The sequence below is a fragment of the Corvus kubaryi genome, unplaced genomic scaffold, assembly GCF_017639235.1.
Source record: "Corvus kubaryi isolate FWS band 111438036 unplaced genomic scaffold, C.kubaryi_AGA036_p1.0 138, whole genome shotgun sequence".
In the NCBI taxonomy this organism is placed as follows: Eukaryota; Metazoa; Chordata; class Aves; order Passeriformes; family Corvidae; genus Corvus; species Corvus kubaryi.
In genome coordinates, this window is record NW_024580672.1 from 16,288,588 (window position 1) to 16,314,997 (window position 26,410).

At 36.5% G+C, this 26,410-nt stretch overlaps 1 protein-coding gene across 5 annotated transcripts in view; it reads left to right on the forward strand.

The window, feature by feature from the left end:
* Positions 1-26,410, forward strand: part of ATRNL1 (attractin like 1) — a 441,394-nt gene that overhangs the window by 74,334 nt on the left and 340,650 nt on the right. For all 5 annotated transcript variants that reach the window (XR_006014565.1, XM_042019406.1, XM_042019407.1 and 2 more), the window contains exons 9-15: positions 777-960; positions 4,910-5,064; positions 14,001-14,085; positions 15,710-15,918; positions 18,141-18,259; positions 23,787-23,919; positions 25,214-25,395. Coding sequence is in view for 4 of the 5 variants with exons in the window: in XM_042019406.1 (XP_041875340.1) it covers positions 777-960; positions 4,910-5,064; positions 14,001-14,085; positions 15,710-15,918; positions 18,141-18,259; positions 23,787-23,919; positions 25,214-25,395 (1,067 nt within the window). In the remaining variant the exon portion in view is untranslated. The remainder of the gene's footprint in view (positions 1-776; positions 961-4,909; positions 5,065-14,000; positions 14,086-15,709; positions 15,919-18,140; positions 18,260-23,786; positions 23,920-25,213; positions 25,396-26,410) is intronic.

Sequence of the window (26,410 nt, forward strand, 5' to 3'; positions counted from 1 at the left end):
TTTTTTTTGCTATTGTAAAATATTTTCCAGTTGTGTTCTCTCCTTCAGTCATAATAGCTATTGTGGCTGGTTTTATTTGGTGTCTCTTTGCAGTTACTAATCATGTGATGTAAAATGTGGACTTAAACCCCAATTTAATGAGCTGCTATCAAATTACTCTTTTGTGAGTGTTCAGCAACTGAATGGGTATATTTGCAGTTAAACAACTAAGAAACAGTAGTTGGAAATGGATTTTAGCTCAATAATTTTAAGGTTACTCCCAAAGTGCCTGCCCATATCCATGCACGCTTTGAGCTACCTTGTGTTGCGTGATTCTCCCAACTCACTGCAGTTCAGTCTCTGCCAGGCTCCTCCAGGCTCCCCAGGACTCAGCACAGGTGTTCCTAATGAAACTGAAGGAGCTGCAGCACTGAATTCTCATCAGCCGTCTCTGGCAGGAATTAATCATAACTCCTAATTTCATACTTTCAAAATCTTTGGGCTTTTTTTTTTGTTTGTTTAGTGTGAGTGCTGAAGTCGCGTGAGAGAGGATGAGATACTGCCTGGCAGCTGTAACAATGATGTATTTGTGATTTAATTAAGAAGAGCAGATAATAGTCTGACAACATTATCTAATTGCAGATATTTTGATACATTGATATAAAACTACTTCTTAAAACAAATCCCAATAGTTATTGCTGTATTTGGAATTACAGTGGAAATTATTTTATATACTTAAAACTCCTGGTACTGTGAATTAGCCTTAAAATTATGGTTTTTTTAAATGTCTCTTCAAGGGTCTAACTCTTGGCTTGTACCAGAAACAAAAGGAGCAATTGTTCAAGGTGGATATGGCCATACCAGTGTCTACGACGAACTGACAAAATCTATTTATGTCCATGGTGGATACAAAGCATTGCCTGGCAATAAATATGGATTGGTGGATGATCTTTACAGATATGAAGTTAATACTCGGACATGGTAAGTTGGGTTTACAATGTAGGAAACCAAGTTACAGGTTACTGAAGAAAATGGAAGTGTAGAGTAAGGTTGTAGCGAAGTCATGCAGGTACCTCCAAATCCTTTGCATGTTGCAGAACACCATGTTCTCTGCAACAAAATGGAAGAATTGTGGTGAGGGTCTAGACTTGAGTCAGTGGATTAGTGGAGCTATACGTTGAAAGGATGGCAGGGAGGAAGCTTTGTGCGTGTTCTACAAATTAGGAAAAGGTTCTCCTTTCCAGACACAACCACTGTGCAGAAATAGCACACGTGTACTGTTTCCTCATGGTATGAATATACTGCTGGTGTGCATTTAAGCAACTGTTATTTAAATAACTGGGAAACCCTAAGAGCTGTGGAAGGTTATTTTTCACAAAACTATCAGAAATAAGAGAGAAAACCTCTGGTATTATGTAGGAATCCTTAGTTATGAATGCTCTTGGTGTTTCTATTTCTATCAGTTCTTGTTCCTCAAGTTTCTTGTAACTTTTGAAGGCTACTTGTATGTTATGACTAGAAAGTGACTGTGAATGTTTTTTCTTACCTTAGAGATGATTTGAGATCAAGAACTATTTCTTGGAACATTTTATTCTTGTGATTTAATATTTGTGTCGAGTACTAATGGCTTCACTTTAAGCACCCAAAACTTGCTCTCAGGTGTTGGAAACATGGGTTTGATTTCTCTGAGACTTTTAATACCATTAATTCATGGCATTTGGAAACATTAATACAAGAATCTTTTGTTCCTTTTAGTGTATTTTTAAGTTCCTGGAATTTTAATCCTTTCTTATTATATTTTATTTTTGGAACAAAGTGATATTTTTTCCTTTGATGATCTGTTCAACAATAAAATAATAATAATTGTTGGAATATTTTTATGCATTATTCATATAAAAACTAATAAAGAATGCTTTGGTCTACTCTATACTAATGTAGCATTCTCTGCAGCCTGTAGAGAACTCAAGTCTTTGTTTTGTGAGATTTACCCTGGGAGTGAATTTTACTATGGGACTGAAAAACGGGATCAGGGGAAGGAGTAATGACATGTAGTAATACAATCTTTAATCTTTGTCTAGTGTATCTGTGACACCTTATGGTTAGCATTCAAAGCACTCAATGAGGTAACAGCCTGAATGTGCCACTGGATAGGTGTGGTAGGAGGAAGAGTTGGAACTTTGATGGCTCTCTCATGCCCATGTCTGCCATTTGCTGGTCCTCACTTTTTCTCTGGCACTCATTCCATTTCTGTGGCTGATCTGGCGGAGGCTCATAGGCTTCACTAAGTTGTGATATACAAATCTGATTACCTGTTCAACTCAGTGGCATGTAGGTTTTCATTTCTTAATATCAGTTAAACCACCTTTATGTTTCCTGGAATGTGAGGGGGCAATATTTTAATTCCTAGTGTGGACTGTATTCCTAATACACGATGGGGAATTACAGGGTTGGCAATACCTGCATTGCTTTGCATTACTGCCCTGCTGCTGCAGCTGGGGCACAATGTGGAGCTGGGCTTGATAATGTCCCGAAGCAGTGGAAGCACCTGCTGGCTCCTGGGTATTTCTGTTACCATTACAGAGTCGTGCTGCTGTGTGCAGCGCTTGGCATCGGCATAGTTAACACAGACTAATGTTTGCAGATACACGAATATGGGCATAAATAATGAATTCAGCATGCTGAGACTCTCACAGAATTTGCATGGGGTTGATATGTGCTGGAGAGTTCTCTAGATTGCCCTCATTAGTGATGCTAATGAATAGTGAAAATCATGGCCAAGTTAACAAACTTCCAGTTCTGCTGAATCTTGAGGAAAAGTTGCTGTTACTGCAAGGGATGAAACTCAGCATACAATATGCAAAGATTATAGGGGAAACCCCCCCCCCCCCCACTATGGTAGGGACCAGGAGTGGGGAACACAGTTGGGTCACAAGTAGAAAAGTGAATAGCTCAAAAAAGAGAACTTGTGGAGATTTTTATATCCGCTGTGGAGAGGAGAGTCCTTAGTTTTTCCCAGAACAGTGTATGTCTCTTTAGGTCTTTAGTGATCAACACAACTATTTGTAGACAGCTGCAAGGTAGGATAATCAAGGCAGAGCCTGGTGTATACCAATTAGTGTAAATTAGGCAGTAGGGGCTCTAGAAAACTGGAGAAGCAAAAGACAGAAAGGTATCTATAGTCTGAATGGACACAGATAACATGTTCTTGGGATATTATCATTCTTTCAAGTCATAGCAGCATAATTCCTCCACTGCCAATTGAAAATAACTTAAAAATAATGTCTTGTTCTCTTTCAATTTAATTCCTGATTTTCTGTGTTGCTAGCTGATGAGTTGAACCCAAATATCACATTCATCTGGGGGTACCATAACTATCCTGTATCAAGCCAAACTCTGGTTAGAAAACCACACTTACATGGTTCTCTGTTTTCAAAGTATGTTAATCAGAAATACACAAGAGAAAAGCAAGTCACTTAATAGGACAAAAAAAAAAAAAGGGGTCAAAAGCAGAAGCACGTGTGTGGGTATGTAAGTGGATTGAAGGAATTGTCACATTTTTAAGCAGTAAAAAAGCTCATTTATTTTCATTTAGTCTTTGATATTTCTTTTGATGTTACTTTCTAGGGCTAGGGGGAATTTATTTAAATAATAATATGAGGATTTAGGTCTATGCCTTCTTTTCTACTTGTTTAAACATGCAATCTTATCACTTAAAAATATCTCATTTATTGATTGTTTTATGTCATTATATAAGAAAAATGAGATGTGCTTTAAACCCTCTCCCTCAAACATGATGATGATGATGTAAAAATACGGAACAAATATTATGAGAGTGATTCAAGAGACCCAGTATTATTCAATCAGAAGGAAAGATTGTTGAGTCAGTTTGTTACAGGAAACAAATGACAAACAGTTTAATTGTAGATGTGAGCAGCGTGTAGTAACGTAAATGAAAATGAGAGTCTAAACTTGTAAACTTAGATTACGGAGACAATGAAAGGTTATTAGGGGAATGTAAGTGGTATTTTGTACTGGTGATCTAATCAGCTCTTCACAAACACGTCTACAGCTGGTCTGCTTAACTAATTCATCTGGCAAAACCCACAAATGGTTACTCTCTTCCTTGGTAAGATTTATGTGCTGGGATTGAATCAAGTTTGTATTCTGTTCTTTCTACTGGCCCCACATCTGCCACTTTCAAACTGTGGCATTGATAGCTCTTGGCTACTGTTGGGCTGTGCTATTGCTCTGGCACAAAGCAGACCACACACACAGAGGCTAAAGTGAATAAAGAGAGATATCAAAGGCTCAATGTGCAAGGACAGTTTTTTTTCCTCAGCACTGAAGTTCTCTATGGTTGAGTTTACCAGTCTGAATAAGTTTATGAAGCAGTGCAAGTGCTTTTATCATACCTAGAATGACTTCTACCATTTATTTTCCAGGTCTGAGTGTTCAATTAATTAGGAAAAAAAAAAAAAAAAAATACTCCCTTTGCAATATGTAGGATGGTCTAAAGATTATTGTGGCCTTCTAAAGAATTTTTTATTGCACTGCTTGAGCAAAAACCCAACGTGGCTAAGGATATATAAGAATATGAATTAATACTATGAATGAGTTTTCATCCAGTTTTGACTACAATTTACTATATCAGTAATAATTTCTGAAAAATGTAAACATGTTAGAAAGTTATTTCAGATGTATTATTTGGCAAACTTTTTTTAAATTAGAAGTGTGATATTTTAAACAAATGATAAATGTATATTTGTTGTACCATGAGAAAATGGATGATCCTAGAAACAATCTGATTAAATTTCATTGTATTTACTGAGTAATAGCTATAGTTTACTCTTTTCCTTGCTTTGTGTTGCTTTCATCTAGAAATTCTTTTTTCACATGTTAATATGTATTAATTTGTTCTTATGTTTTGTAGGACTATTTTGAAAGAGAGTGGCTTTGCAAGATACCTTCATTCAGCTGTCCTAATCAATGGAGCTATGCTCATTTTTGGTGGAAACACTCATAATGATACTTCCCTGAGCAATGGTGCGAAGTGTTTCTCTGCTGACTTTCTTGCATATGATATAGGTATGTCTTGTACTGTATTTTTCTCATTTGAGTTTTAAATACCACAATTTTGCTTTCTTAAGTCCAGCTGATGTGATTCTTTAAAGTTTTGATCCCAAACACCTTCAAGTGATTTATAAATTTTACAGATTTTTGTTCCACTTTGTCGAAAGATTTTGGTTTGTGGGACAAGGCATAGCAGCATTCGTGCCATTCTCAAGGCTCTGGATATTTTTATAGTATTTTGGCAACACACTTTTAAGAAAGAAAGACTCAAAAAAGGCTCTGCATGGCAAGTGGTATTAAGGTTGAGTGAAGCATGAGGAGCCTTGAGGAGATGATAAAAGGATATGGTGTATTTAATTTCTCAAGAGTGTGGCTCAGAGCAGAAAAGATTGTTGTTTGTAAATATATGATAAGAATACAGTTTGGAGGAAAACTGTTTGATAAGACAAGACTAGATGGGTGTCAGCTTTCATTCTGTGGAGTGGTTCCAACCCTTTGAGCTGTACACTTATGGAAAAGCCTCCCTATAGGATTGTGGAGGCTATAAATATGAGAGAATTTAGTGAGTCCATAATCTGTTTCCTATCTTGTGCCACTGCTGTTCTTACCATAAATAGTTTTTCCTATCCCTGATGTTCATGTCCATATTTTATGCATAGGCTTTAAATATAAGCATACAGCTCATATTTGGGCTTTAAATATAATCATACAGCTCACATTGGGGCCAAAAAGCACAGACACTTGTCCTGGGAGCCAAAAAATGGGAAATGTGTCAGAGCAGCCTGGGAAATGGACTCATGCATGATGCTGGTGAGAATAGCCTGTGGATATTGCCGGGATCTATTTTTGGCAAGTGTTTATCAGCTGCCTGCAGTGGTAGAGGAGGCTGAGACATGATCCTTCTTTGAGGACTAGTTAATGGCTGTTTATGGCATTCATTGTAGATATCAATGTTTTTGCTTTAATACAGAAATAATGGCTAAATTCAGTACATGGAACGTATATGGGTTATTTCCTGCCAGTTTTAATAGGTGTGTAGGTAACCTTGGCAAAACAGTTGAATTTTTCTACTGTATCCCTGTATTGCACATTCCACAGCTTCTTATAAGCATCGGATGGTGTGAACTATTGATTTTGTTCTCACTTCAGTTTGCATGTGGATTTAATTTTTAATGAAACAGAGCTCCTTTCTCATTTTGGAGCATAATATTATTTATTTATTGGTCTACATTTATTTGTAGAATGTGCATTTAGAGATCAATAGTGTGAGTCCTAAGATCTGAGTAAGTGTAACTTTCTGCCTTTCGCACACCGGTAGTTTTTTATCTTCTGTCATGAAAATATTTTATGCTGGTTTTTTTTCTTAAGCAGAACAATACTTTTGTTTGTCTACTTGGTTATAATGTTTAATATAGTATTAGTATTCTCTTGCAAGTCACATTCTCCATGTGTTATCAAACTGATGAAGTAAAAAAGAAGTGGATGTAGTAGTTACTCTTTGGACGTAGCAATTAATCTTAAAAAATGAAACATATGAAAATTGATTTGATTCCAGTTTAGTCTTCCGTAATATTCATTTCACCAACTTAGAAACAAATATCACAGTAAACATTAGATAAAGGCATATTTTTCAGAAAACTTGAAATATTTTACAAAGAATTAAATAATTATGCAATGGGTATATTTCAGAATCTTATTTACTTTGTATCAGGAGTTTTTGAATAATGCTTGGAAGAAAAAAATATATGATGCTATCAGCATCACATTTCCTAGATACCTTGCAAGTGATGGAGTGTTATGCCTTGTCTTGTAAAAAATGGGTGCTGTCTGGAAACCAGCTGAATCCTGGAGATAGAGCCTATGCTATTTATGTTCAAGTTCGGCTAGAGAGTACTTTTGATTATCTCTCTTATTATATGTGACACAGTCCTCTGGATAGATTGCTTCAGCTTTTTATTAGCCATGAAAATGCTGTTTCTCATATTAATGTAGAATAACTGTTCATGTGGCTTCATCTTGGTTAAGCTTAGCTTTCTACAAGGTTGGTTTCTAATGCAGTTTGGTAATCCACACTCCTCCTCTAGTCCAGGGATAGAGATACATATCTCCAGAGAGGAATTAATTTTACCAAGCTTAGGACAGAGTTACCTTTTTCCCCCCCGGCTTTTCTGATCAGTCATTGCTCTCTAAGTCCTGAGCTTAGTCTATAACAAGTTTTAGATATTTAAATGTGTCATGAGCCAAGAGCTCAATTCAGTAATTTTAAATACTTACTGCATATTTGTTAAAGCTGAAGACACAGAGATGGGGAGATGTTATAAAAATTGCTATGGTGCCACAATTTTCGTAATTTAATATTACTTGATGTATTTACTTATGTAGCAGTAAATACATGATGAGAAGACTGCTGCATTAAAAGAAAGAGCTTTAGAAATCTGGCCTTGGTATACTTTTGTCCTCTGATATTTTACCACCAGGTTGCCCCTGGGTTGCTCTGGCAGCTCCTTAAAGATCCACAAAGGGTCATTCTTGTAGAGGTCGGGTATTTTCTAACCTGTGCTGTTACTGCTTCATTAATCTGAAAGAGGAACCTTGGCAATGGGGACAGTCTTGAATGCTGTGGTTGACCTGCAATTTTCTAACTGATGTTGGTTATAGCTTTTCTTTATGAGGGCCCCCATGTGCTTAAAACTTACATTAATATTCCAATCAGATCTTCGAAAAGTAATTTAGATTATGAGTATTCACGTGCAAAATTTGCAGATAAAAATAGATTAATTAGACACACAGAATCAGAGTTTAAAACAGGTTCTAACTACTGAGACCAGTATTAAAATATAACTAAATAAAAGCTTTTTTAAAGAGTAAGGATACTTATTTTAGTTTCTGGCCAAATGGTGCACTTAGTAAATATACCTCTGCATACCTAAGTTCCTTAAATTTCAGTTTAGGAAGTATTCAGTCGCTGTCCTTTTGTTCCCCCTTTGCCAGTTACCAAGGTGTCTGGATACCCTAGATATGTAGGAGAATTACTGACAGGGCATGTCTATAAAAGCCAAAACCTGAAATCCTGGGAATGTGGCAGCTGTTTCTGTGCTCTCTCCTAGTGGTGGTTGGAGTTCTGCACTGTTTGGATCTGTGGGGGATGTGCAATAACCCATATGTTTACACTAATAATATACTCCACAATATTTCTTCTGTTACTGTCTGGATTTCAGTTTATTATTATGGACTAAGTAGTATGCAAATTCAATTCCTTATGAAAGACAATATTGCTAGTGAAATATTATGTTTCTTCTAGGGTATTCCTACAAAGCTTAAAAACATTCTCCTTTTTGGAAAAAAATTTCAAAATTATCTCATGAGATTGACTTTAGTTCCACTTGCAATCAAACGTATTTCTTGTATTTTGTAATAAAATGAATTGTTCATTCATGAGTTGTGTGCTTGTAAAATAAGTTGTTTCACCTCTAGTCTTTGCTGTCAACAAAATGAACAAGTTTAAATATCTGTAAATTTTTTTCCAATATGAACACATCTTTTTTTGCAGTTCTCCCTCTTTCTGGAGTTAAAAATGGATTATTGATGTGCCATCACAAAGAAAACATAAAGCAGTGCCTGTGAAAGATTTAAGTTTTATGCGTTTCTGAGCACTTAAGTTATAAATGTAGTTTTGGTGTAGTCTGCAACAGCAATTATCTCCATATTGCTGTGCTATTAGAAGAGCAAAGCCATAATAATATAATGCACTAATTGCTTCATTTAATAGCAAAGCTTAAGGTTGTTGATTTCTTTATATTACTTGGGGAGTCACTGTTATGTGTATAGACTGTGTTGTAGATGTTGGTTCTATAGTTTAAATTTGATTCATGCTGTTTTGAACATACTTGCCATTGTGTTTTCCTGAGAGTAAGGAGATTTTTATTATCTGATTAAAGAAAAATATTTATGCAGTGTGGAAAGACTCAGAAAATAAGTTTTCTGCTAGTACATAACTTTCATGTTGTTTTAGTTGTTTATGTTCAGTGTTTAGTAGTCCAGAGTCATAAATGAGAACCAGACAGAAGTATAATGATGTCCATATGCTGTGAACCAAAGAAAAATGAACTCAGTAATTACTAGAAATGTGTAAAGAGAAAATAGAAGCATAAGCTGGCTTTGGATTCTGTGTAGTACATAAGGCTGCACTGCAGCGTTGCAGTGTGGTTGAGCAGAATAAATACAATGGCATGTCAAATCTATTTAAATAGTTTAAAATTTAGAAATTATTTGTTAAATGTAAGCATAAAGTAGATGGTTTCATATACCTTCTCTTGAAACAAAGCTCCGAATGCAGTAAGAGGTTGTCACCAAATCAGGCTGCCAGTGCCAAAATACAAATGTGATCCTGCAGCTGAAGTATGGAACATTGGTTGCCCCTTTTTTGGAGGCTGTCCTAATAACTTTTGCTTCCTATTTTTAACAATACTATTTTTTTCTATTATTTTTTTTTCCTCTGTTCAGTCACATTTTGGTAAACCTAATCTTAGTTAATTTTTTAAATCAAATCTGTGTTCAAGTATTTTACTGATACGACAATGTTGATTAGAAAATATTTGGTTGGTTTGTTTTGGTTTGTTTTTTTCTGTAAAATCATACCAGGAAACCTTTCCATAGTGTATGAATACTGTTGCAGCATTGAGAACTTTCCCATGACATGTCCTGGTCATCTCTGATATCAGTAATGCAGTGTTGCCAGTAGGTTGTAGATGAGATGTGTTGAGGCCTGACCTGCTGGAGTGTGGGCTCTGGAGAGCAATACTCTGTGCAAAGTTCAAGTGGGGATTTTCTCTGCCAGCATCAGCTGGACTGGTTCAAATCCAGTGCATTTCTGTGGTGTTTCACCACAGAAATGTGTGTCACTGTCAATTCACTGTAAGAGCCTCTTGTCTATCATCTGGTAACCGTTTAAGCTATACCAGGGAGGAGGATGAACCTTTTTCTTTTAATGTTATAATGTGGTACAGCTTGTTCTTAAAGCTGAAGCCTTAGTAATAGAAAGAAAAAACCCTTTATTTCTTGTACTTTTCAGTGACTAAAAATCCTGCTAATCAGTTTGGAATGAATAGTATTATTTTTTCATCTGCTTAGTAATTGGTTCTATTAAAAGCAGAATTTGCTTCCATGTGCTACGTGCTGTACCTGGTTACAGATACAACAAATACAATTAATACTATATCTTCCACTTGCTATCTGTATAATGCCTTGAGGGGATAACATTTTATGGAGGAAAGTATTTTATTTACTGCACAGAGCTTACCATCATTATTAGACTTAATGTAATAAACACAACACACAGAATGCTGTAATGATAAATCATGTTGTAAATCATATTGCATTTGCCTTTTGTCATTTTTTTCTTGGAACAGTACAGTGAAGTCTGGAAATTCGGATACTTAGAGGTGTTCAGAAGAAGTTTGAAGATGGTGGGCAGGGATGAATTCTATTTGATTCTTTACTGAAAAATACCAGGAATCATTTGCCTAACCATCTGTATTTTGTATTAATCAACTGTACAGAGAACCTCACATCAGGAATTAGAAGCTGAGCAAAAGTATTATTCTTGCACAGTTCTGTGTTCAGTAGTCATTGAGAAGACTAGGAGGAGATAAGAGGGGAGGCAATTTTAATAAGCTACCCTCCCTCTTTTTTATTGTACTCTATTGAAAAGACCTGCCAGTTTGAAAAATACCATCAGTAAGAAAGGAATTATTATATCTTCAGCCCTCAGGGGTTCCTCATCTGAAAACGAGCCTTTATTATGGTTTTATGGTTTTTCTTTGGTGTTAAATCCCACTATTTCTTAAATAAATTTCTGAGTACAGGAAAGACTATATATTTATGTTCATAATGTATATGTTTGTAAAAATAAAATTAATGTCAACACTTCCCAAGATCAGATGAAAATTTAGTGTGAGTTTCTTAAATTGTTTCCTTTTACTGTCGAAGGCACACGAGCTCACATGTGCCGTGTCTGTTAATGTGCAGTGACTTAGCAGCAAGAACTTGATTTTAAAGTATAACAGTAAGATTTTGCTGGTCAATTGTAGTGTTAAAATGCTTGCTTCTTACAGCTTTTAAAATGGAAGCATTTTCTTGAATTAAAATTAATGATTGGACCGTTGATCCCTTATTTCCAATAAATAGTATTGCGCTTGGTCTGAGTTTCTTTCATAAGTCAAACACCCTGGAGGTGTCAAATGCCAGTGTTATGGATGGATATGGGTAATGCACAACTTCTATATTTAACACTACTCCCAACTTCATCAGAAACTTATGATCATAAGTAGGTAGTTCATGTCCTAGTGCTGTGATCTCTTTTGTTAAAACTGTTTCAGGAACATCTCTCTGGCATTTTCATACTTTCACCACTCTATTTAAGTAGAGAAAAAAAGAAAAGAACAATTGTGAAAGATGAAGTGTATTAATAATTCCATAGTGTTATGATAATATAATGTTAACAATGATGGTGAAAGAAAGTAGCAGTTGAGAAAGAAGTAAGAATTTTGGGATGTGTTGCTCCCATAAGACAGTGAATTAAACTTGCTGTATTTTCTTCAAGCTGCTAAATCCATTCCGAGCCCACCACCTGATGTCAAAATTATTGCTGTTGGAACCATCTGCATTACTCCAGTAATAATGTGCTTTTAGTTTCTGTTTCCAGTTTATAAAGAGGTGTAATTGGTTTATTTAGCACGGCCGGAGTCTCTCACTGGGTCTCTTTATGGGCTCAGGCTGTGGTTCAGTGGAAGCCCGAGTTGATTTAGCGGCACTGCTGCCGTAGCTGTGCTGCCCTGTCCCCTCCTGTGTGCCGAGTCCATCCTCATGTGACCTTGCACTGAGGTGTTCCCGCGTGGTTTGATAACAGGATGCTGACTGCACCAGGTGCTTCTGTCAATAGTTTTCTGCTGGGAATAATTTTCTGCACTGGAAGTGCCAGAACGGCAGCACTAGTGAAGTTGAACTGTTCTGACAGTGGGAGTGACATCAGCCTGGGAGAGAGTTTGTTCCTCCAGGATTTCCTGGTATTTGTTTCCGTTTTTTTGAGCTGAGGAGCGAGGTGTTATAATATGAATATGGAGAGATGCCTCTACCCAAGTTAAGGTTCAAACAAGACCATATGCCCAACCAATAGCACGGATTTTATTTAACAGTAAATGTGAGGGAAGGAGAGATTGAAAGAAGCAGGGGAAGGACAGGGAGAGAAACAAGAGTGAAAGAGAGAGACAGATCTTTGTTTCCCCCAGTTTGCCACAGTGGGAATTTTTGTCTGGATGCATCTCCCAGGACATGCTGGCCAGACTTTGCCAGGCCCAGAGCCAGCACCATTCTGTGCTTATCTTCAGGGCAAAGTCCTTCTGTCATCTTAACGGTGTTTGAGGCAATTGTGATCTTTAAGTCTCTTACAAGAGGGAAGATGATTTTTTGGGATTTGGGGTTTTTTAAAATAATGTTTTATTTTTTATTTATTTTTTGAAATATGTGGTCTGATGGTGATATTTCTTTATTTTTTAACATATCCATAACTTGCATAAATTATCTCAAATTTTAATATTAAGTAGGTTTACCTTCTTTAGATGTGACTGTCATTGGAATCTTACAGGTAAATGAATTCAGCACTTTTATGTAAAGTCTCTCTTGCATTAAGGCTCTGGAAACAGGTTTCAGATGTGTTCCCAGCAGTCTTGCTGTCTGCCAGCAATCTTTTCTAATTGTTGATCTCTTTAGGACACTTCTGCTTCCTTGTGTTACTAACTCTGACTCTGCAGCTTCTACAGGCAGTACTCTGTCCACTTCTCAGTATTATGGAGAATGTGCTGAGCAAATAGGTCTTTTTCTTTTCTGTCTTAGTGTCCAAACTGATAGCTTTGCCTCTGGCTTAAAATCAATTGTCTCTATATATAAAAAAAGCCATGCTTTTATTTGGAATAAGTTGAAGAGGCCTCTTTCCCTTCAACTCCTTTTCAGCTTTGCATGTAATCCTTATCTTTGTGTGTATGGGAGATTTTATTTTTTAAATGAGAAAGCTTTCATTTTTTTCATTTCATGTTAGGGTTACAATTTTCCTGAAAGTTTGCCCTACCTCTCTCCAAAACCTGTTATGATGACAAATTCTGGGAATGTTTTGCTTGCTCTGTAGAAAAGTACTTTCCCTACTCCACTTTGTAGGGGTTTCCTTGAAGTCTCAATCTGTAGGTGCTCCCTGTTTCTGTTACTGTGGGATTTGAATATTTGAAGCCAGTAAAGTGTAAGTAGGAAATAATGAAGAAAGGACTAATTGTTCTAAAGAACTAAAACCCTAGTCAGGAAAGAAAAATGAAACCACACCAAAACCACATTTGTGTACAGCAGTTCTAAAAGAAACATGCTCTAGTAATTAATTTGACATGGAGATACTGATACAACATTCCTCTCAAATATGTGGAAAGTAATAAGTAGCATACTTAAATCAAGATACCAAAAGTAAGACAATAATGAGATGGGTTGCACAGCTGGAGGAGTGATAGTTTCTCTTAAAACACTTAAGAACTAAGTTTGCTGCCATAGATATTCCATGAAATACTTACAAATTGAAACCCTTCAGCTAATTTGAGAGCATGTAAACATTAGGGCAATATTACTGATCCCTTGATAACAGAGATGGCAGTGCTTGTTGCTGTGGGTGTTGAAATTGGCTGTGAGGGCAGACAACTGTATGTGTAATGAGGTGACTCTTCTATGAATGTCCTGTAGTCTTGATAAATGTCAGGATAGATCAGTGTTGCTGACAGGTTATTGGAGCGTGTACTCACAAATGCATCTAAAAGGAGTAACCTGTTGATTTATCCTTGAGCAGTTAAAATATAGTTCACATGGATTTTGCTGAAAACTTTTCAAATTATTTGATATATGCTTGGTTTTTTGTCTTTCAGCTTGTGACGAATGGAAGATTTTACCAAAACCTAATCTGCATCGAGATGTCAACAGATTTGGTCACACTGCTGTTGTCAGTAATGGGTAAATGAACTGTCTCTTAAATTTTCCTTGCCCTTTTTCTGAAGGAAAAAACTGTAACAGAAATCACACTTGAGTGAAGTATGGTTCAATACCATAGAACTGATGTCATTTATTGAAAGGAAAAGTAGTGCTCATCAGGTAATCAGTGCAGCTAATTCCCAATCTGCCAGGCTGTGGGATCTATTCAGTGACATTTTAGGTTCCAGTGTACTGAGGTGTTTTCTCAGTTTTGAGAGCTACACTGAATTTGATATTTGGTACCAAATATAACCCTCACTTAGGTATGATGGGAGAAATCTTCTTCTCTTTGCAGCATGCTATAATTCTTTGTTCTTCTACAATCATAAAATAACCATGTAACTACAATTTGCTATGAAAAGGGAAGATTTTGATGATACTGATATGGTTATCATCTTTAACCACTGGCAGGACGAAAAGCCTGCCAGCAACTAGATCATATTAAGTTGGAAAAGTTGTAGAAAACAATAGGTTTAAAGAAATGTGTATTATTTGCTTGTCTCAGCTTTCCTTTTGCTGGTTGCCAGCTGGCTTAGTATCTGAAGCTGCAGTACTATAGATCACTGTACCTCTTCTGCATTATTCATCGCACTAATATACTCAGTACTTAAGTATTTGTAGGCAACTTATGGATCCTCTATATAAGGATCTTGTATAGGTCGGAAATGAGTTAATGGGTAATGCTACAAATAGGAGTGTGACTGCTTTTAACAAAAATAGCACTAAATTGTAAGTATGTACACAGAGCACTTGACATTAATCAATGAACAGATTTATTTATTAAGGCAAAATTGCTTGCAATTAGTGAATTCAGCAACTGATATTTTTCATTATGATTCATGTGTTTTATGACATCTAAGCCATGTCTGATACTTTGAGAACTGTCACTTTCTATGAATTACATTCAAAATACCTCTTTTTTTTTTTTTTTTTTTTTTAAGAACTTAGTGGCATTTTTGGTGGGGTTTTTGGTACCAAAAAAGTGCAATACAAGATACCTGCCAGATTTTTGCTGTTGGTAACTCTGTGATTAATTCTGTTTTAAGAGTACATCATACAACAGATATAGAGGTTTTCTATTACTGTCTTTTACCCGAGGCTGTTTTTAGTTTTAAATGAGAAGGGTGAGGACTCAGGTCTAGTCTTTTGGTTCCTGTGTCAGCAGCTACTGCATCGTAAATGTTACCAAAAAGAAATATCCATCTTACCAATTGTTGCTGCCTGTCTTGAAAAGAATGTTCTTGTTTTCTACAGGCCAGTATTTCATGCTCTGTTCTCAATATCTAACTGCAAAAATGAGCAGTCTTCCAAAGCTCTTAATTCTTCTTTCCAAACATTTGGGATATGCCACTCCATAATACATACTGCATAGGGAGCTTCCCGCAATTTTTTGTTACTCTAAACTTCCATGGAGAAGTAAATTGGAAAAGTAATCAATAAAGGAATCACTGATAGAGTCTTTAGTAGAGAAAGAATAAGTTGTTTTTTTTTTTTAATAATACTATGTGAGTTTTTAATTGTATAATTAATCAATTGTAATTAATGATAAGAAATCAACAAAATGTGTCTACAATAACAGTTAAATTTCCTTGCTTTTTCCTAATAGGTCCATGTATATATTTGGGGGTTTTTCGAGTGTTCTATTGAATGACATCCTCGTGTACAAGCCTCCCAACTGTGAAGCATTCAGAGATGAGGAGCTGTGCAAAAATGCCCGTCCAGGAATAAGGTGTCTGTGGAACAAGAAACATTGTGAATCTTGGGAATCTGGACATGCTAATAACATCCTTAGAGCAAAATGTCCCAAGAAAACAGGTAAGTGAATTCTAGTCTGTTCATGTCATGTTTGCAGTGCAATGTAGGAGATGAGGGTAGGCAAGCCCCCAAATGATCCCCAAGGAAGTAACCAGGACATAGTGACTGTAATGTTAAGACTGTTCCTCTCTGAGTATACCCAGTGCCAGAGATTTATAGACTATTTTTTATAAAATCGTTCAGTTGTGGAATCCTTTTGTATTTTACATGCAGGGAAGTAGATGCAAAAGAGCGCAAGTTTAGGTGCTAAGGGAAGAGCAGAACAGCAGTCAGAGCACAAATGGGCACTGCAAGTGATACCCTGGTGTTATGGGCATATGGCACTCTCATACCTGTATGTACCAATAAGAGAGGAAAGCATCACTGCTTCAAGTAGATTACCTATGAAACAGGAACATTTGTACAGAAGAATATAGTACAGGCACAGCTGGGAAAAAACCTCAGGCAAACAAGCCCTTTGCAGTGTGTCAGATGGATTCAAGTTTGTCATATGAATTTCTCTGTGGCATTGTGATGGCTGTATTGTTTGAAACAGCAATTTACTGTTATGAATAACTGTTCCAACCTATTCCTAAACATTTTGGCTTGTCACAAATAAATTGCTTGTGAAAGTGTTGTTCTTATATGTCACATGAACAGAATATTTATCCCTGCTGCACGCACCTACTGTTTTTTTCTGTGCATCTTTCCTTTCAGCACAGTGTAAAATTACTTTCCAAGTTTTAGCTGTGTGCTGTGTGTACAAACTGCCATACAATTAAACTGCCAGTCTATGTTTAATGTTCATTGAAAAGTTACTAGCACTGCTATTAATCAACACTTCAAGATACTTTCTTTTCCTGATAGCTTTTACTTGTTTTTGGACTGGCTATAAAATTGCAAACTCAGAAAAAAAAGGTACATGATATAACAAAAACACTATCCAGGTACAGTTTTCTGGAAAATGGCTTTTGTACAGTTTCAGAACTTTTAGAGATACACAGTCTAGAAAGTTTTATCTATATATAAAAAGAAAAAATCCTGTGGCATTAAATTCAAAAGTAATACAGATGAAAGTGGATCTTATAAAAAGCTGATCATAGCAATAGGTGTTTATAAAAGCCAAACAAAACAAAGTACAGATAGGCTGAAGGAAAATAAAAGTTAGAGTAGTTTCTAAAGTACGGGTGCTGCAGTGGAAATAAGGTACAACTCAACTTGCAAGAGATGAGGTCTGTAGAATTCCAGTTCTGAAGAAGTTGTGTGAACAGCACTGTTTCACTGCTGTAAAATTCTTCCAGTTTCAGGTGGTAATTTTTTGCCAAAAGCCAATTTTTCATATATTCTTTCACATTACTTGGCTCAGTTGTTACCTGGTTGAGAGTATCATCTGAGAAACTTCTGATGGTCTATATTAAAGGATAAGCAGAAATTTTAGTGGTTTTCAAAAGATCGATTCTTGGATGACAAGACTTCCCTGGCAAGACAGTCTTTTAAGCTTGCATGAACCTGAAACTAAACAAGCTAAATCAAACAGGAATTAAACACAGTAATCAGTGTAGGAGATGGTACAAATTCTCCTATTTTGCATCATGGCAATTTTTAGAACTTTTGCCTACTTTAAATAGAAGTAATAATTTGTGTCCTAAATGATTTTACATAACCTAAATTTTAGTCCAAGTCCCATTGTTAAGAATATAACATTAACTCTTTCTCAAATACATTTGTAGATAAAGGACAGAACTGTAGCTTACCAATCACTAATAGGTTTATAAATTCATTTAGAAAGATTTAAAATGTCCATGTGTTGCTCATATCTTAGATTTTTTTTATTTGCAACTTTTATCTTGTCTTCTTGTGTAGCCATCTAATATTTTTATCAGAATCCTACATCTGAAGAGAATCTTTCTTCTGTGTTAAAGGAGTGAAGAAAAAATAGTTGACAAAACCTTTTCATACTCTTACTTTCTGCTTTGTGCTAAGACAGCTTGTGTGCTGTAAATCTGTGAATATTCCCTCAGTTGATACGAGACTTATGAACCTTCAAATATAGTTGTTACTAAAGGAATTTTTAAAGGAGTAAATCCTATTAACTGAATAGAATTAATTTCCTACAGTAACTTAAACCCTTATGAATGTCTAGAGTTCAAATGAAGGATGTAACAGAAAAAGCTCTAAGGAAGTGTTTAAAATGTGGTGTTATTCTCCTTCTGTGGGACGTTTCTGTTTGATTTGTGTGGCAGCTGCTGCAGACGACAGATGTTACCGGTACGCGGACTGCGCGAGCTGCACCGCCAACACCAACGGCTGCCAGTGGTGCGACGACAAGAAGTGCATTTCAGCAAACAGTAACTGTAGCATGGTGAGTCCTGCAAATCTGAGCACGTTATCAGTACTGGGTCCTTCTTTTGGGTTTAGTAGACCAGTAGTTGCTTGTTTCAACACAAACTAACTTGTTTGCCAGGCTTTTGAAGTAAAAATGTTGCAGAAGGCAGAGTTGGAGTGCAGCAAAAAAATCTATCTCAGGGTAAAAAAGGTATTCTTTAGAGTTATGTTGCCTACTGTATATTTCTTAAGACAAATGCTATTATCCCCTAATTAATGACATTTGGAAAGTCACAGAGTCATTATTAACTTGGATTTTGTGCATATATGGTGTATAGTAAACAGACAGAAACCATGAATTCCATCAAGGGTACTTTTCAGTTTTTTCCCTTTTAATCAGGACCAGACCAGTCTTATTAGTCATGGTCTTCTGATCATTGGTCATCATAGAAATGGTTTTCTTTGTACTGGAGTCACTTGTCATCTCATTAAAGGAACATGAGCTTCTGTAACCATGAGGTCCATTGTCTTGTGATGATTTGGTTCTGATCTTTTTAAGTACAAACAATCAGATCACATAGATTCATGCCAGTTTATGGTTTTCTCTTTTTAGTATTGCTTTGTGCCATACTGTGTTTTTGTCCACCAGCATCTCTTGCTTGTTCATTTGATTTTTGCCAAGCTTATAATAGTGTTTTAGCTTTATAAATTTTGCCTCCTTATACTTTTCAGTTATCCACAGACACCTGGCTGTACTTGAGTTCAAAATCCTTACTTTACACATTTCCATTAGTAAAAGTATCTTGCTCTCTGGCTTGAACCTGATGCAAATCAATCTTTTTCTCCAGACAGACAAATTAAAGTGTGAGTTGGATTGACTGTGACTCAAATCTTGCCCGTTCAGAGTGAGCACAGCCAGGTCTAATCGCTAGCATTTGTAGCTAGTCACTACTAATAAAAGCAGTGCAGACACAAATTCATCAGTAGCCACGTTATAAGTCTGTCAGAGGGATTTTGCATTCCAGGCACTAATGGTTTGTGATCTTCAAGGGCCCTGCTTTTCCTGACACATTGTTCTTTATTAGGTGCTAATTTTCTAACCGTGGTTTTCAACTCCTGAACAAGGAATAGTTGCTAAGAAGCAGACCATCTTCATTCCTAATAAATGATCCCTAATAAATGTAGAGCACTGGGTATTTTAGCACAGGCTTCTCGGTTCAGTGTCCTTCTTTGACAACCTTTCATGACTGTCAGCTTAATTAGCAAACGATGCACCAGTCTTCTCTGTATCATTTCCTGTCTTTTATTCAGGGTTTGAAGTGGACTGAAAAGGCTGTTAGTGTAGTTACTGAAGAATGGGATAGCAAAAATTCATCAAAATGATTTCTGGAAAGAGGTGCTATCATAAATGGAAGGTGGCTGTTGCAAAATTAGTCTACTGGCCGTGAGATGATAGAGGCAGAATTTTGCAGCTTTGATATAAACCCACCAAAACAGCATCAACAGAATGGCACCACGTGGAAAAACAGAATGGATCAGGCTGATTATCCATTTTCATAGACTGCTACTTCTGGACTAGGTCCACAAATGATAATGTTGTGACAGCACTGTGATGGTAATATGGGATAACAAGCTGTAGACTTGGGAGCATCGCAAGGAGCCTTTGCAGCTGTACAAAGGCCTTGATTTATGACTTAGATCATAGAACACCGGATGAGACAGACAGTAATGTTTTAGAATCTGCTGTTGTTGCCTGATGGAAGCTTGCCAGTTTACTAAAGATATGCTCTCAACCAGTTTGGCATTGGCCTCATGGTCACAGATATCTGCAAAGCAGTGATTACTCTGCTGATTGGAAGGCCTGTAAAATATGAACATTTCCCTGAAATAACTCTAGTTGGACAGATGGATTTCATGAGCAGTGCTAATGCACTGATGATGCACATACCCCTGCCTATGCTCACCCTCTGATGTGAGCCAGCACATTAACAGAACACTACATTCCACTACTGTGCAGACTCATGCATCATCAAGGTATAGATCATATAGATCGTACTCATATGTGATGTCATTGGAAGCAGAGGCTTGCAATGCCTGGTTGATCTGGATCTGTGTAATATGTTTATGAAACTGTAATCACTCTGTATGTCTGCACACAAAATGCCTTATCTTGCATCCTGTGAAAATAATATTCCATTGCTTCTGATCATATTGGCAGAAAATTAACTATATTTATATTTTGTAATGGAAACAAGTCTTTACCAAAAAAAGAAAAAAAGAAAAGGCTTTGTTGGAGAGATTAATTTCATTTTAGATTGCTGCAACTTTATGAGATGTCATTTTTCATAAAGTAATACCATGGAAGAGTAAGCTCCTCCATGAAAGTAAAATCTTTTTATACTTTACCAAATAAAGTGGTAAATTGCTGGAGAGGGCTGACTGCAACAAAATGCAGTTTTCTTCACCGAGGAAGACCAGAGACAGATTGAATTTTAGAGTAAAAAAATTTACTTTGTCAATTTTGTTCCATTGCTGAAGAGAAAAAAAGAATTGATAAAGTGGCCTTAAAGAGAGCCTTAGTATGTTGAGGCATGGCTGAATTGTTATATTTCTGCCTCCACCCAGTATTGCGTTTTTGAAAATGTCATTGCTTTCAGAAGCTCCAAGGGGAGCATGTTCCTACAACAGGGACATGTTTTCTCTCTGACTGAGACCAGCCATGCTCTTACTGCCAGGAGCAGTCTCTGAATTTCGTGTGTTGGTCTCCACACGTGCAGTACGATAAAGCCTCAGTTGATGACAGGTACCTAAATACAGCCCAGATTGGTGTGTGATTTAAAAGTGTTCTTTACCTGAGTGTGGCAACATAAAGCAAATATTGTCAAACCTGTGAAGGGGATGGTAAAGAGCGTTTTGGTAAGGATATGGGATACTAGAGGATGCTTCAATGAGACCTGTACTCCTACATTGTTAAATATTTTTACACAGTGCCTTAAAGACGGGAATCCTTGTCTTTTTGTAATGTTTGCATCACTTACATAAAGCTCCTTCTTTAATGATGGGAGTCCTTGGATGATACACTAATACCAACAACAGTAATCATGGCAATCTGCCTACATTTGAGGGATTCAAAGAATAGTCAAGAGGAAATGTGTAAAGTAGTAGAAGGAAATATGAACAGAATCAAATTTATCTTGGAGGAAAAAAAGAAAAGTTATGACTAAGAAGTACTTAGAATTTAGGACTAAGTAGCAAGTTTCGGGAGTAGCTTCAGGGAAATAGTAGCAAATCCGTAAATTAATAATTTACATTTAGTCTAGGCAAACTAGACAAGGTTATACTGTTAACCTGAAAAATCCAGGAGGGGGAGAGACGTACCTAATTTAATAGCAATTTCTGAAATTCTAAGATAAACTACTGTAGGATTTTAATTCTCCAGCAAATACTCAGAAAATCACTGCAGTTCATAAGTCTGTCTATATACCACCACATCAGGATCAGTACTTAAAAAAATCTAAGTAAATCAGACATGAGGGAAGCTTTATACATAATATGATTTACTCATGCTTTGGTGTGTAAACATTATAAATATCCTACAGCAATACAGAACTTCTGTAACAGATGGACTGTCATCTTTCTGAGTTTCATTGGGTTTGGTAGTTTAAGTTATAACCTTAATATTGTGTTAATATGAATTACCTATTGGATTCACATCTACATTGAACTAATGAGATTTTCTTGCAAGCAGTGTTTAAATTGGATTTAAGGGAAATAAATGCTGGGAATAAGGGAATACAACAAAGAACATTATTATAGAACAGCCACTAGTACTTTGAATTTTATTTTAAACATTAAATAACCAGCACACAACAAGCTTCATGATTAGAAAGTAATAGAATAAATATCTTGGCTTAGGTGGAAAATTGTAATCTGTATGTAATACTACTGAAGAGTATATAATTTAAAAAAGAAATCTGAATGCTTAAGGGTATGTCAAAATGAAGTGTTAAAAGTGAGTATTAGTTGAGCTATTGTAAATGAGCAGATGGTGGTTACTTGTGCTCTAAAATTCACCTTAAAGCATCTCTCAGGCAGTTTTGGGAATATGCTTCATGACTGAATGAAGCTAAATGTGGGTTTGTAGCAAAGATTTTTTTTTGCTTTACTGTTTGTATGCGTTTTTTGCCTAGATAGACAGTCTGTTACTTGCTGGCATTGCCTTTGGCTCTGTTCCGTACTGTGGTGTAGATGCCTTCATCCAGACCTGCTTTTCTGGTCTTTTTTGCTTCACAGTAGCCTTTCCTCTAGAACAGAAAAAAGTCAGGACCTCTTATAATAAACTTACTGGTAGGCATCTGATCCAATAAAGGCAAAAAATGAAAATAAAATAAAATAAAGTCCCTCAACACCAGTGTTCTTCAGCAGGAATGAAGCTGGTTCTATGTGAGATTGACAATTCTCTTTAACAAATGCATTATTTCAGGACTTTAAAAAAAATGGAAATAAAGGAAGGCACCTTTCCTCCCCCCTGCCCTATCAATGTCCATATTCCAGTACTTAGCCCTGTGTAACTTACTGTCATGCAGTCCCTTTATAAGTTGTTTAATCATACTCCAGGAGACTATTGGAAAGGAAGGCAACCAAAATTGTCAATAAATCATGCATTTGCTATCCAAGTGCAATCCATTTTTGCTGCCATGTATTAATTTAATCTTTTGTTGTTCAAGAGAGACAAGACTTGTTAGGGTTTGACAAGAGGGACTCCCAGAGGTCCCTTCCAGTCTCAACTGTTCTGTGAGTATGAGGCTGTCTTGCATTAGGACTTACTTTTAATTATTACCTTGAAATTAATTTGGTAGAGAGAGCCTTATAGGTGAGCTGAATTGGCTGAGGATTTAGGGCAGTTCATTAAATAAGGTATCAATACAATGTCTTAATTAAAAGTACTATGCAGAGGGAAGAAAAATTTGTATTCAATATGTCTAACTTGGAAGACCTCAGTTTTCAGGAAAAAAACAAACACTGACAAAACCCAATAAAAGCCTCCAGGTAATTCTTTCAGTGTTTACTGCTTTTCTTGTATACTAAGGTACAAAGGAATGAAGTTATCCCTGGTTTTATGTCACGTGTAGAGCATATTCTTGCACCTTCAGTCAGATGTAATTATTTTGCGCCTTGTGCCATTTTTTAGGTTCTGTTTGACTATTTTGCTTGCTTTAACCTGCATAGGATGAAATAATTTAGTGAGAGTATAACCCTTAACTATCTAAGAAATAGGTATTTTATTTAGTTGTTTAAGCTCTTCCTGCTCACTGTACAGGGAATTGGCCTCTTCAGTTTGACACTCATAGTTGTGTAGAACAAGTGGAGTGATTTGTGCTCTGGAGATGTGTTCTGCATCTGGTAAAGGATTCTAGACAAGGAACTTAAATTCAGCCTAGTTTCTAAGTGGCCACGACTTTCTGGCAGGGATCCACCTGCTCTGTATTTCAGTTTTGATTTCTGTTTTTTTTTAATATTAGACGTATGCTTGAGATGCTGCTTTGTCTGTTCAATTTTTGCAGTCGGTTAAAAACTACACAAAGTGTCACGTGAGGAATGAGCAGATCTGCAATAAACTGACGAGCTGCAAGAGCTGCTCCCTGCACCTGAACTGCCAGTGGGACCAGCGGCAGCAGGAGTGCCAGGCCCTACCTGGTAAGGGGACACTGCTGCTCACAGCTGCTTTTGAAACGGAGTAAATCTCCTCCGTGTTTCCAGAGAGTGTTTGTTCAGCGAGCAGACATGGATTTGTTTTATTTGTGCGCCCTCATCTTGCCTGTCTGTGCCTGTCCAGGTGAACCCAGATGTGATTACACCACTGATTGGGGTAGCAGTGCTACCTTTAATCGTGGTAGGGGAGATGGTAAGGTTAGTGAAGGCATAATGATGTGTACCTCTGCACAAGCCAGTGACGAGCTCTGGCCTGTGGGGACCACTGAGCACAGAGCTGAATGGCCATACTGGGGGTTTTACTGTTGCCTATGCACTGACACTGTTACTTTTGCTAGCTGCAGTTTTACCTTATAAGTTATCATTCAATTATACTTCAATTTTCTTGTGCAGATAGGGCCCAAGATCTAGTTTCTTGATTGTCTAATGTTGGTACTGCTATGAAAGCAGTGAATATTAAAATGCTAATATGAAAGATTCTCAGAAGGTGAGTGTTAACATTCTGAAATAGTATTTATTCTGTAATTTATATTCATAGCTACATATATGCAGTTAGATGTCAGAACCTTTTCTACTTGATCTTTATGTCCAGATGAAGTTAATGAACACATTTTTTTTCACAGAGATGATTCATTAAATAACTTGAATCAATTTATTCTGTGCAGTTCAAAACTGTGTTTGTGTAATCTTTGTGAAGATTGACTAGAACAGTTGCTCTTACTTATCTTCTAATAGTTACCTGAGTCTGAGTAATGCTGTAAAATGTTGAGGAGGAAATATTTTCTGTGATGTTATCTGAATTTTCTGTCATTTGAGTTGCATTAGTATTTAGGCAAATATAAATGCAAAGGTATGATAAAACAAGTATAGTGTAAAGTTGTGATTTCTTAATTCTAGGACAGTTGTTTTCAGATTTTGGAATTTACATAACATTTAAGTAAAAGTAGTTGTTAAAACTATTATTTATGTACCTAATCCAATCTTAATATTTAGTTGTGCTCAATTTTGAATGCAGGGAAGAAATAGCAACGTAAAATATTGTGCTGAAACTTAGCATGTATCTTATAATTATTTTTAAAGTTCTTAGAAGTTTCTTTTCATAAAAATACACTATTCTGTGTGATGATACTTGGTATTTCAGAACTTATGTGATGTGAAAAGGGAAATTGAGTGTGGGATGTATTTTGATTTACGATCTCAGGAAGTTAAAATTCAGACTCCCTTGGGCTTTTTAAAAGTTTTTTTCAAATCAGCTTTAATCATGTGCTTTTTGCACCAGCTCATCTGTGTGGAGAAAGATGGAATCACATTGGAGATGCCTGCCTCCACATAAATTCCAGTCGGGAAAGCTATGACAATGCCAAACTATATTGCTACAATTTGAGTGGAAATCTTGCCTCATTAACAACCTCAAAAGAAGTGGAATTTGTTCTGGATGAAATTCAGAAGTATACACTTCAGGTAACTTGAGTAACTGTAATTTATGCTTATGGGAAATAAACTTGCTTTGAGAAATCTGGTTTAGGGTTTTGTCCAAAGAGAGGAAAGTTTATGCCTTTAAAGAAATGTAATGTGGTGCTGAAGACTGGTGTAAGTCATGTGCGGGATATTAAGGAAATCTCATATTTAAAAAAAATCACACAGCAGTTCCCAAGGTTTCCCCTCCCCAGAGTTAAACGTTAAAAGTTACTATTGGAAGAGAGTATTTGCTCAAGCGAATGTCTGGAAAAATTATTTTGTGTCCTGGGTTCTGCTGTGATAGAGTTAATCCTGAAATTCAACACAGGCACAGTCCAGCAATGGGGATGGTAACCCTGTGCAGTACAGGTGTAACTTCTCCAGAAACACCAGTTTCCTCTGTAACTGGTTTGTGGGATCAAAGGGTCACAGAGAAGCTGCACTAGTATGTAAAACATGTAGCAATTCCCTGCACAGCAGCACTGGAATTAGCTGGAGCTAATTAGCTTTCTCTAATAATGGTGAGGGAGAGAGAGAGCTGAAAACTCTTCCATGCCTCTGGCAAATGCAGCAAGCTACCACGAGAATATTCCTTAGAAAAGCAATCCATATTACTTTTGTTAGCTGTGGGACAAGAGAAGGGAAGATAAATTACCTGTCCCTGGGTGGTCAGGTTCAATTTTTTAGCAGTTAAATATTCAAGTGCTTATTGCTGTGTTTAAACATCACTGTTTAAAGTATATGAAATATAAGAATGCTCAAAAATGTGAAACCCCACAGTGTACACTCAGATGGGATATCTTAGCAGAATATGATTCCATTACAAACAAATCAGTTCTTCTTAGCAAGGGACATTTTTGGAAGTGTATATTTAGTTTTGTAGAACATGTCTGTTCAAAATCCTCAAATTTTTAAGTAGTTCAGGATTTTACAGTTAAAGGAAAATGAAAGATAATTGTGGATAATAATTAAAGCTTATATCAAACTAGCATGTGATTTAAGAAGTTGTTCTGCTGCA